At 44.3% G+C, this 19032-nt stretch overlaps 1 protein-coding gene across 4 annotated transcripts in view; it reads left to right on the plus strand.

Moving 5' to 3' along the window:
- The window catches only part of Slit3 (slit guidance ligand 3), a 606864-nt gene that overhangs the window by 380593 nt on the left and 207239 nt on the right, over window positions 1-19032 (plus strand). For 2 of the 4 annotated variants that reach the window (XM_004836404.3, XM_087194497.1), the window contains one exon: window positions 16750-16821. In XM_004836404.3, the coding sequence (XP_004836461.2) occupies window positions 16750-16821 (72 nt within the window). Of the gene's footprint in view, window positions 1-14564; window positions 15063-15176; window positions 15379-16749; window positions 16822-19032 lie in introns of those variants that run through there. The other 2 variants (XM_021239832.2, XM_087194495.1) reach the window with 2 other exon arrangements.

A 19032-nucleotide genomic window follows, 5' to 3' on the forward strand; every position in this document is an offset into this window, starting at 1 on the left:
TGCATCTATCAAAATAGTAAAAAAAAAAAAAAAAAGATTTTAGATGTTCCCAACACAAAGAAACAATGAATGTTTGAGGTGATAGATACCCCAATCTCTCTGATTTGATCATTTCATGTTGTATGTATTAAAATATCACATTATACCCTATAAATAAGTACAATAATGTGTCAGTATAAAAAATTGATAGAGAAAAAAGACAATCCATCCTAAATGTGGGCAGAGTATTAGAAAGACTGTTCAGTCACATGGCGTAGAGTATATGACAGAGGTAACCAAGGAGGGCGAGCACCTGTTCCATTAACCAGATCGGCCAGTTGCTCTCGGACCAGTCACAGAAGTGGCAGCTACTGCACATAGACCTCCCTCGTGTCTTCTCCTGCCCTCTTCGTACTGACCTGTGTTCTTGTTCCAGCCCCTGGAACTTTGGGCAAGTCCTCCTCCTTTGGGGGATCTTAGTTTTTCTATCTGTAAACCAAGAAGGTTGGATCTTCAGCTCTGAAGTTTGTTGAGGATCATGAATTCCAAACAAAGATGCTGCATTTTCGGTAGGAGCCAATGATGGTTGGGATGTTTAGTCCTTTCTCCTAATCTTAGCCAGACCATGTCAGCAAAGGGAGTTAAATGGAGAGAACTGGCTGAGTTTAGGGTGAAAGATGGAGAACCTCACTGCCCTCAGGGTCTTCTGTTGAGAGCCACCCTTCTTGAGGGACTGGAAGAGGTTGGCTGTGTAAAGGTAAAAGGCCACAGATGCAGGCCATGTTCAGAATCTCAGAAACAATCCTGGAACACAGAAGCCACGGGAGTGCTCACACTCAACCTCCTGTCTCTCCACTTTAGGGCAGAATTCTGCCCAGTGACATGGCTGAGGCTTTGGAACTAGAATATTCAGGACCTTGAGATACACTTGTGTATTTTGCATGAGAATCCTAAAAGAATGGACCTCTGTTTTAATCATTTTCTTTTGTTGGTGCACCCGTTTGAATAATAACTCTGAACCTACCTGACAATATTCACAGCCTTGATCACCCCATCTGATTTATTGGGCAGGATCCATAGCAGCCGTACAAATGCCCAGCGTCACTTCACAACTACATCTTCACTTTTTGTATTTTGCGGTTTGCACCAGTCTAGAAATCCTTCTGTTTGTTTTTTATTCCTAGAGAAATAGACTATGGTTAAATACAGAAATAGATTGCTGAGAAAATGATTAGAAAAATTCAGAGAGAGAAAGAGTAGAAGAAGGAAAAGCAAGAATCTTTATTTCCTTTGCATCATTTCTTAGAGAAGTTACGCTTTTAGCCAGACTTTTACATAAGACTTTAAGAATACTTTTACCCAGAATTTTTTTAAGTGCTAAGGATCAAGTGCTCTCCCACTGGCCCCAGCCCTACACACCCCTAGTTCTACTCAAAATCATTGTAACAGTCTTCTCTCAACTGCCTGTTCATCTGCACTGTTCTGTTTAGGGTGTGTTTCCCAGGGCAGCGAGTATGTTTTCCCTTATTTTGGAACACCAGGGAGCTCTGGCTGCAGATTATTAAAGAGTAAGCTCCAAGGACCAGGAGAAAGTAAGGGCGTTTGCAAGTTCAATGGTGTGAGTCTTAGAAAAGTTGATAAGAAGGATTAGAACTGAAGGATTAAAAGACTCTTAAAAGACCAAGCTATTATAGGGCCCATCACTTTATATACATTCTCCCAAATCACATGAATGCGGGAAAGAAAGGAAGGCGGGTAGAAAACTGGCTTCAGTTCAGACCGTCAATTATGTCTTTTTTAAATTCCCTTTTCACAATTTATTTGACATTTTGAACAGTGGCCAAAAAAGCTATTATAACTATAAAACATATTCATTGGGATAAATCTCATTAGCTGAGCAATTTAATTAAAGTATTGACATGCTTAATTGATACGTGTAAGCCAAGACCATTTTCATGTCTCATTTCCATATGCTTTTTCTGCTTTAAGAGATACAAGGAGCTGGATCTTTAAAAAAAAAAAAAAACCTCCATAAAAATGCTATAGATTCATCTGCGCCTGCCATCCCAAGGGACCAGTCCCTGCCACTCTCCTTGATTCCCAGCCAGCTACTCCTCTAAGTGGCACTGCTCAGAGGAAAGGTGATGTATACCCAGCTTGAGTGCCTGTCAGGCCCTCTTATGATCAATAGGAGAATATTTATATTAATAAAGCACCAAGTTAATTAAATAAAATGGTCCTCTGGGTAAACTTAAGATACTAGAGGATGGGCGGGAATCAATAGAGTCAACCATTTGAACATTAAGTATGTGCCTTGAAATTTTATGGAGCTTTTAAAAACTCGCTTTGTAATGTAGAAAGTTTGAAGCCTGCACAAATTACTTTGGCCAAAACCTTGTGTCTTGCTAGAGATGGGAGCTGGGGGCAGGGAGGGCCTGGGCCACCCTCCTGTGTTCTGGGGTGCTCCTGTCCTGGGGTGGGGGGTCACCTTGGAGGACAAGGCTGGGCTGTGGGTCAGAGGCCTGAGCTCAGTGCAGTCTACACCTGGAAGATGGCACTTCCTTGTGCCCAAAGCAGCCTCCCATGGAGATCCATGGACTTCCTGTCTGTCCTGGACCCCCTTGTACTGGGAGAACCCAAACACTAGGCTTTGAGGGAGGAACTTCTGTCCACCAGCCTCACAAATCCCGCTCCACTTCGGCCTCTTCCTCTTGCCTCTCTGCCTTTCTTCCATCTACCCTTCTGCGTGTATCTTCTGTGTGTGTGCACCATCCCCATTCTCTTTCTCTGTGGCTACCTTTCGGGGACTCTTCTGTGAAATGCCTTTTTCTGTGTCTCAGTGTTTCCGTTCCTGAATTTTTCTCTCATTTATTCTCTCTGGCTCACTCTGTGTCTCTTCCTCTTTATCTGTCTCTCTCTTCCTATATATCTCTTTGTCTCTGTATGGCTTCTTCTTTCTGTCTCTCCCCACCCTCTTTCTCATCTTTATCTGTCTTTAAAAGGGGGTATTTCTGCTGACTCAGACCTCCACCCCAGCACTGAAGAGCTCACGGATCAGTGTTCCCCACTGGATCTGGAGAAAGGAACAAGAGGACAGATTCTGCTGTGTCTTGCCCGAAGCAGCAGGTCCATTTGCAGAAGTGACATCATACCTGCTATCCTGTTTGTCCTCACTGTGGACTGTGTCTTCTCATTTTCTTAGTTTTTTTCCACAGGGCCTGAGTCCTGCTAGGGTGTAGTCATCCTAGTAATGATCTTTCACTGGAATGTGAGCCCCAAGACACTTTTAACAGTGTTGTGAGGATTCCCCTTGCCAGAGAGAGCAACGACAGACAGGCAATTTGTGTTGGTAGCAACAAATGCAATTTGCCTTCCTGCCTTGACGGAGCCCAGCCTTGCCTCTTACAGCTACTTTCTACATGGCTCTGGACCTCGGTGAGGCTCAGGCAAGTCCCCAGCTTCCTCTTCAGGCAGAGGGATACTTGGACTTGCCTTGAGTCATGGACAGGTCATTGCCTGGACCAATATTCTTCTCGCAGCCCAGAGCATATGTTTGAGTGAAGGCCACTTCTTGATCTTCCCTGCCCAGACTGTGATTTTAGAACTGCCCTTCCTGCTGCCCCACCTACTGCCTTCAGCTCCTCCCCCTGCCCCCACCTTTTTCCTCCTCTTTGTGGTGTCTCTTGCAGTTTCCTCTCTGCATGGCATTGCTGTATAGTCAACAGTTTCCCAGCCAGCATCCCAGGGAGCTCACAGGGAGCCAGGTGGCTTTAGCTCATGTTCCCTTCTTTGCCATGTATATCTCTCCATTTAGGGGACTGATCAGTTCCATAAAGAAGAGTCCTTGCAGCACCCAGGAAAGCTCTGAGGTATAATAGACTGAGCCAAACTCAATTATTGCCTTCTTTCATATTGAACTTGCTCTGGAATTGCTCCTTTCCAGCTTTAGGCTTCCTATGTGTCAGCTTTCCATTACTATTACAAAATAACTGACATGATCAAATTATAAAGAAAAAAAGGGTTATTTCTGCTCACAGTTTTGGAAGTTCAAGCCCATGATCTATTGGCCCTGTTACATTTGAGCCGGTGGCAAGGCAGCCCATCATGGCAGGGGCATGTGGTAGAGCAAAACCACTCTCTTCATGCCCAGGAAGCAAAAGAGGAAGAGAAAGGGACCTAGGTCCCACAGTCCCCTTTAAGGACACAGAGGAATGATCTAAGACCTCTCAAATATTCCACCATTTCTAGAGACCACCACCCTGGCAACCAAGCATATGGCAACTTTAGCATATGGCTTTTGGGGGACATTTACAAACCACGACGCTGCAATATTCTCTGGGGCAAGGAGCCAGGAAGTTTCTTGTCTTCTACTTAGAATAGTTGAACGCTGACTTGAAGAGGTGTAACTGATGAGCAGTATTTGCTAACTGTTTATTCTGAGCCACTAAACATACGATGAGCTCTAAATTCATTAGCCCTTTTGTAATAATTCCCTGACATAACTAATTTTCATGGTCCCCATTCTACAGATGAAGAAACTGACGTTCAGACAGGGTAATCTGCTCCTGCAAAGTTACACAGCTGGCAAATGGCAAAGCCAGGCTCACCATGGGTTCTTCTGGGCTACTGAGCCAGGCTTTCACCCCTGGGCCTCATTGCTTACAGAGGGTTTGGCTGAGGCCGGACCTTTGGAGTAAGGCCTGAAGGGGTTGAGTTACCAGGAAAAGAATGGCTTAGGTTTAGTCAGTGAACCTTCTCAGGGAGATGAGAACGGCATTTCCATGAAAGTCTTCCCTTTATTCTTTTCTTCGGCTCGTCTGCCTCCCACCACGGAATCCTTCCCTCTCTGCCAGGGACAGGGGAGTTTATTGTGTTTGGCAAGGGACTAGTGGCAGCCATCTCGCATTCATCATGAATTAATTTCATCTTTGCAATTCACTGGGTTTTCCAAGTTCTCATGTCCCTCACTTAGTGCCTTTCAAGCTAAATAGCCAAAACCAGGGCTAGAATTAAATACTAGTGTTAACTTCAGACTCGGTGTAAATCTATTGAACTGCATCCGCTTTTACATAAATAAGCAAGAGAACCACATCTATTCTCTTAGTCGATACAGGGCATTCACAGGTGTGAGTTATTAGCAATAACTGTAATTGCTTTGAATGGAACAATAAATAGTACAAGGGGTCATGATGAGAAATGCCATTCTATAGTATTAGCATAGCTTAATGGTTTAAGCTGCTATATACTTCATCCAGTGCTGGGCTTGGAGAAACTGGCCTTATAACTGAGGGTGCTGAGCTTGTGCTGAATTGCTTTCCTGCTTCAGTAGAAGATAATTTTGAGCTTTTCTGAAGCCACATTGATTTTATCAGCAGATGGCCCCAGGATAGCATCTCACCTTCCCCATGGAGGTTTCACTTATTTAATGGGGTTCTGAAAAGTTACAAGAAAGAGCAGGCATATACAAGCCTCATTTCCTTTAGCTATAGCTCTGAATTCCAGATGCCAAGCTTTGGGCATCTGCAGCTTGAGGCACAGTCCCTCCACCTGGGCCTCCTATGTGTTCACACTTCTTCAGGGAAATAGAATAGACCCATGGGGGTACCCGATGTGCCTCCTTCTGTGGGAGGGAGGAGTTGTCCAGTCCAAGATACAAATAGTCTTAGGGTGAGGCACACAGGGGATCCAGAGCAGTGTTCAAAGAACACTTTCCACACAATCAAGTTGAACGCTTAAGGTTACAGTGGGATAGAAAGGAAGCAGCTTCACCTTTTCCCAAACTGCATCCTCTCTGGTTCTCATTTCCTCCTTCATTCACAACCCCAGTCTTCCTTCTGCTCATCCTCAGGCTCCAAAAGGGTTCCCTAGTCTGTTGGACAGCTTGGCAAGGAGGAGTCAGATCACCACGTCAGTTATCACAAAGATAATCAGAACACTCTCGAGGCCTGTCATCCCCTCCCATATTTCACTCCCTCGGTCTGGTCCATGGGGCTTTGCTATCTGTCTTAGCTTGGTCTTGACAACAGCCAGGATTTAAAAAGCAGAAAAAGAAGAGTTGTTCTTAGACATGAAATGTGGTCAGGCACACAGGCTTCTCTAGATTGAATTTATTTTCCAAAATCTCCTGTACCATCTCAGACCAGGTTTCAACGCTTCTCAGAAAAAAACAAACGGTCCATTGACTTAGTCTGCCTTCCAGTGTGACTGCTTCTTCCTATGCTTCGGCCTAACACACCTCTCTCAGTCAAAACTGCACCTGTGGCTCCTTAGATGCAAGCCTCTTCTACTGGTATTACTTCTCAAGCATAACCTTCCGCCAGGGAGGTAGAGACCGGCAGCAACAGCTCCCTGTAATCCAAAGGAACAAACCAGACTTGGGGAGAAATGTTCCCAGGGTTAGAAATTTATTTTCAGTTACCCATGAACCAGGCAAGGGCATGAAATCATTTTCACTTGTTTAATCCATTCAACTACATTTTAAGTTATATATCACACCTGGGGTTCAGCAAAAGACCCCGTGCACATGAAGCTACAAATTTAATGAGGAAGCCAGCAAAAAAGACTACATAATACATAACCTCCTTACAAGCTCAACCACCAGTGAGCGTGTAGATTAAGTGACAGACAACTGCTGTAGATCCAAACTCACTTTGTCCCATGCCCCGGTGGCTAATTGGCTTTCAGCTTTTGGTAAAGTCAAATTTAACAGAGTCTTGTGACTGCTACTGAGTTAAAAGGACCACTTAGGAGAATGATTTGCCATTTTGTTTAGGGTTTCTTTTCCAGGAAAATTAAAAGGACATGGAAAGAAGATTAAATCATTTGTACATTCTCTCCCCCTGTTTCCTGACCATGACCGGGTCCAAGCAGTAACTGAAAATGTGCATTTATGGCAAACATGTTAAAAACATGGTCCCTGTCTTCGAAATTTTTGCTAATAAAATAATCGCCTAAGTAGATCTTCACCTGGGGGAGGTTCTGCCTCTGAGCCTAGGCTCGAAGTCCACAGACAGAAAGGAAAATGAGGGGCTTAGGTCAGCAATCAATCAGGAAGCAGGCCAAATGCACACACTTCAAATCAGAGCAGTTCCATAAAGGCTCCCCCCGCCCCCCGCCCGCCCGCCACCACCTCCCCCTCGTTTACAAGGTTTCATCTCCTAATTGCAAAAGCTTTTTGGCATGGGAATGTCTTTGTGAAGAAGAGAGGACTCCATTTGGACCATCTCTGCAAAGAAGACATGGGAACAAGGACGCTTCTCCAATTAATCACCAAATGCCAGGCTCCAGCTTTCGGGCCAAAGGATCGATTTACATAAAGCTACTTCTTGAGATGAATTTGCCTCTCCTTCTCCTCCCCCTGCCTTCCCCTTGTTCAGCCAGCATTAGCTATGCTACTGGATTTCAGATTGACAGTGTCAGCTACGACAATCAAATTAGGGATGAAAGCCTTAGATAGCTGCCAAAGGAGAGGGATGGAGGGGCAGGAAGGGGTGGGGAATGGTGTGTCGCCCTGGGAGGAGGATGGATTGCACAGAAATGGGCTCCCACTCCCCAGAAAGCCTCATTGAGCAGACGCTTCACCCCAAAGGGAAAAACACAAACTCAGCCTCCATGCTTTTGAACCAGGTGAAACCACCCCATCCCAGGCAAGGTTGATAAACCAAAAAGTTCCATGGGCCCTAAAAATTAGCGTGGCACCCTTTCAGGTAAATTACTTGACTTCCCTATTGGATTCTCTGTATCAAGATTTCTTCATACAGTGTAAAGACACCAAAGTCCTAGTCGGGCCCTTGATGAGTACATAGTATCATGTGTGTGGACTTGGGAGCAGATGCTGTGGCTGGAATCCTGGTGTTTTCTGAGGCACGTGACGCATGGAAGCATGGACCAGAACAGAAGGCATGATTGGGCTGCTAATGAGAGCTCTCCGATCCCATCTAATGCAGCCACCTTGTCGCTAAATTGTGATAATCCCAGGGATTAGTGAGCTGCGGAGAAGCTCAGCCTGTGCGCTCTCTCTTGGAGATGATCAGTCAATTTTGATGCTGTTTCATGAACACAAAAAGCATTAGTTGGCGTTGCATAGGATAATTAAGGAAAGAAAGTTGCACTTTGGACTGGCAGCATTGATTAACCCTACCAGCCCTGGAAGAGTGGTTTGGAAAAACAGATTAAATCCTATGGTTGAAAAGGGGTTCTCTGCCTAACAGAGGAGGGATGGCTAAATGACTGTTTCGATACATGGCTTGCTTCCTTGGAAAGTAGTTTCAACCTTGACTGGCTTTTACTCCACATCTCTTCCTCTTGGTATACCCAAAGCCCCAGGCAGTTCGACATTGGGCTCCTTTAGATCAGCTGCAACATCTAAAGCCTTTCTCCTCTCTCAGCAGTGAGGGCCCAAGTAGCTACTGCATCCAGCCCTAGCCCTTCCTGTAGTACTGCACTCTCAGTGGGCACTAGCCATGTGTGGCTGCTGACCACATGGAATGTGGCCCACCCCATCTAAGATGTATGTAAAATGAACATCAGATTTCAAAAATTTGGCATATGAAGAGAATGTAAAACATCTCCATAAATTTTTATATGAATTGCATGTCAAAATGATAGTATTTGGGGTATATTGGTTTAAATTAAGTACTTTATTAAAATTAATTTCAGTGGTTTCTTTTTACCATCTTTCATGTGGCTATGGAAAACTTTGAATTGTATCTATGACTCTTATTCTATTTCTGTGAGACAGTGCTATTCTAGAATTAGTAGAGCTCCCCTGGAAGTCTGGTGACAGCTTCTGTCCCTTCACTGGTCCAAAATCTAAGTTTACAGATCAAATGCAACCAGGGCTGAAATGTTCTGTTAGCCAGATAAGGAGTTATTTGATCTTTCTTTTTGGCAGAACCAGGAATCGAACTCAGGACCTTGCACTTGGCAGGCACAACACCACTGAGCTAAATCCCTGGCCCTCAAGTTATTTGGGGGTGGTGGGTAATTTAGATGGGCCTATGTACTCCCAGCTCAGCTCCTGACTACTCTTTGTCCATACTCAGCCTCATTTAGCAGCCTGCACATCCCTGAAATATTTTCTTTATATAATCTGCCTGGAAACAGATACAAAGAGTGCCCACACTGGCAACTAACTGGAGAGCAAACAACGATATCTCACAGCCTTCTGTATCCACCTGCAGCCCAATCGGCTCTTTTTTTCCTCCCTTTGGGCAGAAAGCTCTTGGGGAGCAAGCACCTTAGCTCTGATGTGCTGGAACCATAGGTCTTATCCTGCTCATCACCGGCTCTCCGGCACTCTCTCTGTCCCCCGAATTGTGCCTTCCTGGAACACTGTAGGGAGTTGCTTGTCTGTGAGAGTCTCTCAGGAATGTTCTAATTGGGGTTGAGAGAGTGCAGGTGCAAAGGGCTTGGTTTTCTTGTGCCAGACCTCTGGGATCCCAGGGGTGAATGTAAACATCCCTAGCCTCCTACCCTTTAGGTCAGACTCTGGACTGGCCCCCAAGTGGCTTTTCTAAAGTACACATTAGATGTCAGTCTCCACTTCAGACTTTCCCTGTGACTCTATCCAATCCCATGGGCATTTTGCTGAACACCTGAGTTGCATTTTGAGCCTACAATTATCCCCCAAATCAGATGTAAACATTTAAGAAAATAGGGTCCTGTACTTGTCAACCTTATGCTAATCAAATGAACGTAGAAGTTTCCATTTATATACTGCATTAGACTTTAGGAAGCACTAGCTTGTCCATTCTCTGATGTGTATCCGATTTCTAGAAAGTACAAGTTGAACAGAGAATTAAACTAATTCTCTAACAGGCACGCAGCCTGTTAAACAGTAGAACTGAGATGTTAACTTAGTACCAAAACTACTGCACTAAACATTCCAATTGTAGTTCTCAAATGTGTTCAAAATTTAGACTCCAAGTTCATCTGAGGGTATCTGATTCAAAAGATTTGGTATAGGTCCCAGGAATGTGAATTAATGTTTTTATTATACACATTTCATATGTATTTAAAACTAACACGAGTAATAAATGACCTTGCCTTTTTCTCATCCCCCAGCTCCGATGAGTATCACCTCATGCCAACCTTGTCTCATCTGTACCTCTACCTGCTTCCCCTCTTCTAGATCATTTCAAAACAACTCCTAGACATCATTTGACCTTTAATTATCTCAGTATTTTCTGTCAGGGATAAAGACTAAGTAAATAGAAACACAACCATAATACTATTTTCATACTTAAGTTTTAGAGTTAGCAGGAATCTATTTTCTTTTTGAAGCACCATCCATAAATTCCAATCAGATGAACCACAGACCTTAGTGTAAGAAGGACTGCTGTACACTGCTCCCTCTTCATGACATACTCATGCTGCCCTGATTCTAACTGTCCAGTTGGAAAGCCAAAACACCCGTGTCCCAGAATGTCCTGGTGATTCAGATTGGCATCTTTCCCTCTTTCTCTCTAAAACCTCAAAATATTTTGGTTGACTAAAACAAAGCTGTAATAGTCATATGCATTTAGATAAGGTGTTCTTGTTAAAAAGGAAAAAGTAGTGAAAATGATGCTCTTACTTTTGGAAATTTCTGGGTGTTGATTTATTTTTGTGAAGGTAAGGGAGTCTGTTTCTTTGTATCTGGTGTCACCAAGAACGTGAGCTCCGGGAGGACAGGTAATCAGGTCTGTTCACATCTGTATCATAACACCTGACATGTTGTAACACAAAGTAGGTACTCAGTTTATCTTTGTTGAGGGAAATAAGAATGCCAGCTGGCCTTTAGTCCACTGGTTTTGAGCATCTGAAAGTTATGGCAAGGACATTTCTGATTATCTTGTCAGGGAAGACAGAAGAGAGCAGCTCTTATGGAGACCTTTCATTCAGCAACTTTCTAACATTAATGGAGTCAGCAGCCTATACTCCCGCTTCAGTGAAAGATTCAGAAACACACTAAAGCCATGGGAAACAACTGAGTTTTTTCCCTCATTGGTACCTGGATTCTCTGGATCCCAAGATAGGTGGCAGCTCTTTCAGAAAATAATTTCGTTGGCACCACTGTTGTCTCTCTCAGACAAAGGATGCCACGGATTGGATGCCCAGCTGGAGGGACCAGGGCTTTTTAGCTGGGACATATGTTCGGGCTCATTTGATTCTGACAGTAACCCAACTCCAAACATATAATCTCGCTTATTAAGATAAATTGCCTGCAGAGGCGATTTACCTATTAAGATAAATCCTCCCTCAAGTCCACATTGGAAAATCCCCGGGGGAGCAATTTTGCCTGCATGTCTATCCCTCCTGCTGTATAAAATAAGGTACGCAAAACAATGTCTTTCTCTTTAGTTCTAGAGCAGTATGATTTCACAAGGATACATGTTAGGAGTCGGGGCCTCAGGAAGTGATGGGCTAAGGGTTCAGCTTTATTTGGGGATAGCACTGAGAGTACAAGATATTATAGATTCGTGGATGATTTGTTAGAAATTTTTCAATCCCTGATTGAGTTTTGATTGATATCAAGTGCACCGATGGCAGATTTCCTCCCACAAGGTAGAGGATGTGAAAGTAATTTTAACATATTTAGGCCAAAGAGAATCAGTATGGTAATCCACCACCCTAATCCTAAATCTAATAATAACTCCAAATATAAATTATTTTTTACCATTCCTTATTTTAAGTTTGACTAATCAAGGATTGATAGATTTTTTTTAATGTTACTAAAAAGGCACCATTGATTATTCTCCATGCAAAAGGACTGAGGGGGAAACAAAGAAGTATAAACTTTATTAAATACCAGATTGACTTGTTCCAGTTTTCTCTGGAAATTTAGCCTCCTCTTGATCCTTGCTTCTGGATATACCATCTTTTGAGAGTGATGTTTTAATCTGCTGAGACCTTGGTGACTCAGGATTTTTCTTAAAGCAGTCTTAGAATGATCTGGGTTGTATCCTGCTAGGTCCTCTTTACTGGTACTGACTGCATCTTTGGGCTTCACTGCTAAAGTCTCAGCTGGGAGTTCCTTCAGCAGTCTGACTTTGTGTTGCTGGCAATACCCCACCATCATTAGGAAGGGCAGGGAGAGCCTGGGCATTTGCATCTCATGGGTGGTCCCAACAAGTACTGAGGCAGGCCCTCACAGATCTAGCTCCCTTGCTAAGAGAGAGGAGCTTCCCATGGTCTCGGACTAAGTCTGTGATTTTATCTGATAGTACCTTGTTCTCCTTCTTCACCCCAGTCCATCCCTCAGTGGTCTCTCCTGGGAGGACTTCATGAACCAATTACTTAACCTCTAAGTCCTTGGCTCAGTGTCTGCTTTTGAGACAGCCCAACATAAGATGGACCTTTTCCCTGAATCAAACCCTGCTGTTTTATCTGAAAGAATCTAGAGTAAAACGTAGATACCTCTTTCTAGATGACAGAAGAGGGAGACTTTAATCTGTACCTTGGATTTTGTGGAAAGAGTACTAGCAATATTTAAGTGTTTTATTCTTTTCAGAGTATTAAATATATGTCCTGGGGCTGCTGATAAAGGACATTTTTAACAATGTAAATCCAGGGTAAATGGAGAAACTCCTGCGAAGTAAATACTGTACAGCCATTGGTGGCATGTGTTCAGTGTTCCAGATGCACAGTTCTTTTACATGTGCTGAGTCATTTTGTTCCAACAATTAACTGATGAGGCTGGTAAAATTAATAGTCTGATTGTAAAGATGAGGAAACCGAGGCATGGAACATTTTAGCAACTTACATGATCATACAGGTCATAAGTAGCTCTACCCACTTCAGAGGCAAAAATTCCCCAAGTTTCTGGAAGATTCCAAGCTCCATTTTGTGGCTTTGAAATAATGTGGGATCAATACTTAGGAGCAAACCCCCACCACCACACGCACACACACAAACTGCTGTTTAACACAGACAATATTTCTGGTACTATGAATGTGACAAGGACAAGAGCAATGTCCCCAGTGAAGCAAAAAGGAGAGCATTTTCCTGTTCCATGTCCTGCAGGGGTAGGGACGAAGGTGAGGGCTGTCATTCACTGTTGTCCCCAGAACAAAGCATGCCTGACATTGCAGGGAGAGCCCCAGGAAGCATTTCAAAAGCTCCACTGGAACTAGACAACCTTTCAATCCATTTATCAAAGTGTCTGCAGTTCCCATTTCAAGGTAGATGAAGCAATAATAAATTTGCGAAGAAAGTTAATCTGTGTCCAAAGCATTTTAGTAAATTAAAAAGGCTGGGGGGAGGGCTGGCTGAAAGAGGGATGTATTGGTTCTTGCCAACTCCTATTTGACTTACTGTCTCCTTAATAAAAAGTCATCTTTGGTCCTGTGTTTTTGGATGGAATAATCAGTCAGTTAATCATTTTCCGGAAGCTGGAAAATGCACTTTAGCTAATGCAGTTCTCTTTTTTCTTTTAGAGTCCTAATTATTTAAAAAGGCTCCCTGATCCGTAGCCCCTCTTCCCAACCAAGAAAGCCTTCCCTACCAGTTATCTTTGTGTCCCCAGAGAAACCCAGCCCATCTTGTCCCCACTACCCTGGCCCTACCCCAACCTTGTGCTTTTCTCCTAATGTTAAAAAAGATCCCTTTCTGGTCACTTCTAGGCATCTGCACAGGCTGCTTCCCTTGTGAAAGGTGAGCCAATAAAACTCAGCAATTGGCTGGAACTAGCCTCTTAAGCATTGTGGATAGATTTTGTTATTTTTATTTAAGTGTCAGCAGAAAATGGTGGTTCTTGTCTCTCTCAAGGATCGTACTTAACAATAGCTTCATGCTTGGGCATCATGCTGAGATAAACACACTATTAAGAACTCTCACAAAGGCCCCAGGGTAATGGTGACTGGATGGTTACCGAAAAACGAAGCTCCCAGCCCTGCACCCCTCCTCCAAGCCCCGTCAGTAACACCATTAACACTGTCAGTTTGTCAGCCCACTGGAGGTATTTATGAAATCAATATACAATCCTGCAGAGGCATGGCAGCAGTATTGTTAGCTGGGGAAGAGAAGCTCAATGGGAAATAAAATTAATAAAATTTATAAGCAGATTGTCATGGGGAACAGATAAATTTCCTATGATCTACAGTTTTACTCTATTAGGGTAGCAGAGAGCAATGGCAAAGAGGAAGAAAGCATGCTGTGCCTTATACTGGGCTCCTTAGAGCAAAGCTGGGCACATTTACAGGAGAAACAAGAACGCAGTGACCAGAGACCAATGTAGTTGCACCTCGAGGTATAGGATTTTGCCTGTGTGTCTCACTGCCTGTTAGGCTGTCTGCCCTTACTACTGCCAGATTTTTCTGCTTAAAATTCCCTCTCCTGTCTTCATCCTACTGTACTGCAAGCCAGAACTTTTGTACAGTTGCTATTCCTTCTGATTTGTTTCAGGATTCATCGTACTCAAAACAGGCTAATACCTTACAGGAAGCTGTGCCCCTTTCAGCTTGCAGCCACAGTCAAAGCTGGAAGTTTTAAACCTTTCTCCTATTTGTTCCCTTTGCCCCTGATTTTTCTTATCAGTCTTTTGTCAGACCTTGTGGCCAAAGCTCATCTCCCAGAGCAGCCAGAGATAACAGCCAAGCCTGGGAGGGTCATGAGCAGAAGCAGGGTGGCCTGGAGACCCGCCTTCACTTACAGAAAAGACTGGGCCATTGTGGCTACCGGAGCCTCGGGTGCAACCCAGATGCCTGGTGGAAATCGCATTAGTCGGACCTGGGCCCCCTCTCTGGAGGCTGATGGAGAGCAGCTGAGTGGCCTGGGTGACACCGCCTGACCTCTGCTGTCACCGTGGGCTTTGTTCAGCGCCCGACTCCAGGCTGGAGCCCTGCTCATTGAATCAGACATGGCTGGGGGAGCCTGCAACGGGGCTCATTGTGCATCTCAATTTATTTACATCAGATGCAGACAGGAGAAACTGGATTTGAGGTGGGGAGCACCCTGTTTGTAGCCCCAGAAGCCTCTGGAACTCACAGCTCACCCCTTTCTGACTCTGAGGCTTGTCTTGAGGCCGAAAAGTAGCCCCAAACAGTCTCCAAGGGTCATGAGTTTAATCAGCTGCTCTGAGCTTGTGTGGATCCTCTCAGCAGGTGAGAGCAGAAAAATGCACCTTCTGTCCTTCCTGCTTTCCCTCCTTCCCCCTTGGACAATGCTCAGTGAAACTACCTAGGTTTTAGTGGAATATGATTGGCCTCTTTTTTCAAATATACTTGGAGTCATCCGTACCTTTTGATGAGAGTCCATCAAAAATATCAGAGTGCGTCTGTTGGTTAAATCTGTCAGAAACTCAGCAAGGATGTGTTTATCCTGTGACCAGCAAGTTCTCCTCAAAGGACCTTGTGCCAAGGAAATAGCTGGACAAGTATCTCCAAGGGGATGGGCAGGGAAAGTTGCCTTATTGTTTCTGTAAGTGGCAATGTCTGTCCAGTTATTTGGGATAATATAACCATCCACACAATTTGATGATTACAGCCCTTAAAAATGTTGGTGTTGATGTACTGGTAATGATGTGGGCAGATGTTCTCAATATAATAAGTAAAAAATGGTTTATAATAAATAGCCTATATTATAAGGTCATATTGGTGAAATTTATATGTATATTACTCCTAGTTGGTAGCAGTAGTTACATCTGAGTGATTGATTTTTTTTACTTTAATATTTGAGGGTTTCCCTATGTTGTTTTCAGAGTTGTGTATATGTCGGCCTGTGCACAGGTAGACATATATGTATACGCCTTTTATAGCTAAAGAAAACATGAAGAGGTGACTGTTCCCCTAGTCCCACTTCTCACGCTCGCCCTTTCCCCCACTGTTGCCTGGGGAGATGCTCCTGCAGCCCATGATGGGCACAACTAGCCTGGCTTGAGTCACAGCATGAGTGTTCTACAGAGCCACTTTGTGCTCCCTGGAGGCCTGATGGGTCTTTACCGAGTGATTACTCATGGAGGTCTAAGCAGGCTGGAGGTCTGAGTGAAAACAAGTTCATGATTGGTGTAACAAATCATAATAGTATCACCAGAAAACAAAAATGAAAAAGCCTGCATCATTCTTAGGAAAAGAGATTAAGGCTTTGGGATGTGTAAACCCTAGGATGATACTTGGGTTTGAGCCAGCTGTGGGGCCCCACCCTCTGTCCCTTACCCTCCTCAAAACAACATCTTAGTGCCACTCAATGCTTGATGAGGTGCCGGTGGGACCCCCCTTTTGGACGGGTTTGTGGAAATGCAATTTGAATTCATCATGCCTGTCGCTAAGAAGACCCAAGAGGCCTCCAGGGGTCTGTGGGACTCTAGAATAAGCCAAAGTGGTGATCTTCATCAAAAAATCAGGTGGCCAGGCTCTGTTCCAATCCCAGAGAGCCTGAGTGTCAAAGGACAGCTGAGAGATGGGAGCCTACTGAGTGGCGTCAACCCCGCATGGGGGAGGGATACCTCGGGGTGGGGGCAGGAGGTCTTTTCTGGGAGGTGGCAAAACAGAGAATTGGATGCAGTGTGTGCAGCAAATAACCCAGCGTCTTGGCTCGTGGCCTGGAGGTGTGAGACCACCCACAGAGCCCGCTGGGGAGGCTCACAGCTCCTGTCTGGTAACCATTTCAGCAAAGGCCAGAGCTCACACAGAACAATGTGAACTCTTGTAGCAGCCCGGGCCTGAGACTAAACAGTCCCCCAAACACTTGTGACCCAGCGCAGAGGCAGCCTCCCAGGGTTTTCTGTGATCATAATGAGATGCAGAGAAAGCTGGGCCTCTAACGTGGTTTGCCTCCTTTCTTCTTGTTTAGAGATCTGAGCGAAAACCAGATCCAGGGGATCCCGAGGAAGGCATTCCGTGGCATCGCTGACGTGAAGAACCTGTAAGTGCTATTTTTGTTGCTTTGCTGCAGATGTAGGTCACTCAGGCTCTCTGGCCAGAGGGGAACGAGGGATAGTGCAGGAGGGTGGGCCAGGCGTCTTTGGAGATTGAGGGCCGAGTTTGAGTGTCTTCCAGAACAGCCTCCCAAAGCCCAATTCCTCCCTGGTTATTCGCGCTCAACCTGGTTCAGAGCCTGGCCCCACCATAGGAGGATGGTGTTGGTGACAGTGAGCTTTTTCCAGTGCCATTATTACGCTCTGTAAAATGGGGACGATAACCTGGTGAGGGTATTGTATGCAACAAAGAAAATGCTAAAGACAAACTGAAAACCTGAGTGCCTTGTCATAGTAAGTGTTCAATAAGTTGGAGCCTTGATGGTGACAATGATCTCATTGTTACTAACGGCTCCTCACAATCCCCTATGGGAGAGCATCAGCCCTGATATCCCAAGACCTTGGGGAGATAGAGCCCAATCATTTCTATTGCATTAGATTTCTGTTTGTTTTTGACATTTTATTTTAAAATAATTGATAGCAGAGGGTTTCAAAAAATAGTAGGCAGGCGTATGTACAGCTTCCCTCAATGGTAACTAAGACCTTACATACCTCTAGTCCAGTAGCAACTCTAGGAAATTCACATGGGTGCAACCCACAGTCTGCTCTTGAGACCTCAGTTTCCCACACACTATTTTGTGCATGCCTGTGAGCGTAAGCACAGGTAGCTATGTGCGGTTTCATTGTGGGCAGATGCATGCAACAGCACTGCAGCCAAGAGGCAGAACTGTTCCATTTCTGTATTTTTCTTTTTTTCTTATCTTTTTTAATTTTTAGTTTTATGAGAACGTGTTTGCAGTACATAATGATTACTTTTATCATAGGAAGTTGGTACATGTCTATAACACTTCATTCTGTTTTTCACCCTCTTCTCCCCTTTGCTGCATTTTGAAACTTACCAAATCACATTGATTCTTCCCCACCTGACCTTACAGTTTGCTCCTTATCCAGGGGATTCCTGGGCCCCTCTCTTCAAAGGGTGTGTGTCTTATGAATGTCCACCTGCACCACTATGCCCATGGATTCAGAACTTGTTTTTGGAGAGAGGCACAGAGGATGGTCTGATTTGGCTGAGCAAGCACACTTGCCCACCAGCCTCCTCCACAGCCTCAAATTCAATTTGAAAAGTCTTACAGGAAACTTAAAAAAAAAAAAAAAAAAAAAACTGCATTAGCTGTCACTTTTCCCTATAACGAATGGAGGGGTTTTAGTTTACTGACATACCGAAGGGAAGCTGATGATGGCTTCCAGATGGGAGCTATCTGCCTCCCCTGTAGCCTAGGCCTTAGCGGAAAGCTTTTGGTGTTTAACATGCAAAGCACAGAAGAGGGCAGAGGCACAGGGCCTGGGCTGGAGGGAATAGGAAGCCAGACAGGACTTGCAGGGGGCCATAACCATGGAGCATGTGAACTCCCTTAGCAGGAGTAGGCCTCGCTGAAGGACTAACTTCCAGACTGTGGGTGCAGCTTAGAGGTGGAGTCTTTTCCCAGCATGGGCAAGGTCCAGGGTTTGATCTCCAGAAGCCCAAATGAAAAAGAAAGAACTTCCTAACTCTGTGTACCTCCTCAAGATAATAAGACGCGTGGCGCGCGCGCTCACACGCGCGCACACACACACACACACACACAACACCTTTAAAGCCACTAAATAAAATAATGCTGGATACTTTCTCATGCTGGCTTGGCACTTTTAACATTTCAGAGTGCTTTTCTAGCATTTTGTTCCTTGGATTTTAGGCACTGAAGGAGCATAAACTAAAACCAACAAGATTGTGTTAATTAGCATTCCAGAAAGTCAAGGCAGTAGAAAAATAGAGGCCTAAAGAGGGTCTCTGACTAACTCAAGATCAAACACTTTCCTGAGGATTGAGCCTAAAATGAGCATTTTATATCTGTGAAGTGATACAGCTATTGAAGCATATGATGCTGATTTGTGTGTGTATGTGTGTTTGTATATTTGTGTGTATATGATACTGAGATTGAACCCAGGGCCTTGTACATACTTGGCAAGCACTCTACTGCAGAGCCACATCCCCAGCTCATAATGCTAATTGTAAATGAATCAGTTAACAAAAAGGCATATTAGAGTGATGTATAAACATGGCTCTGTAATTACCACCCGCATTGTTGATTCACAATGATTAAATCCCATAATGGTTC

The sequence above is a fragment of the Heterocephalus glaber genome, unplaced genomic scaffold (genome assembly GCF_053883595.1).
Source record: "Heterocephalus glaber isolate CG9 unplaced genomic scaffold, H.glaber_assembly_v1.0 deba00001606, whole genome shotgun sequence".
Lineage (NCBI taxonomy): Eukaryota > Metazoa > Chordata > Mammalia > Rodentia > Bathyergidae > Heterocephalus > Heterocephalus glaber.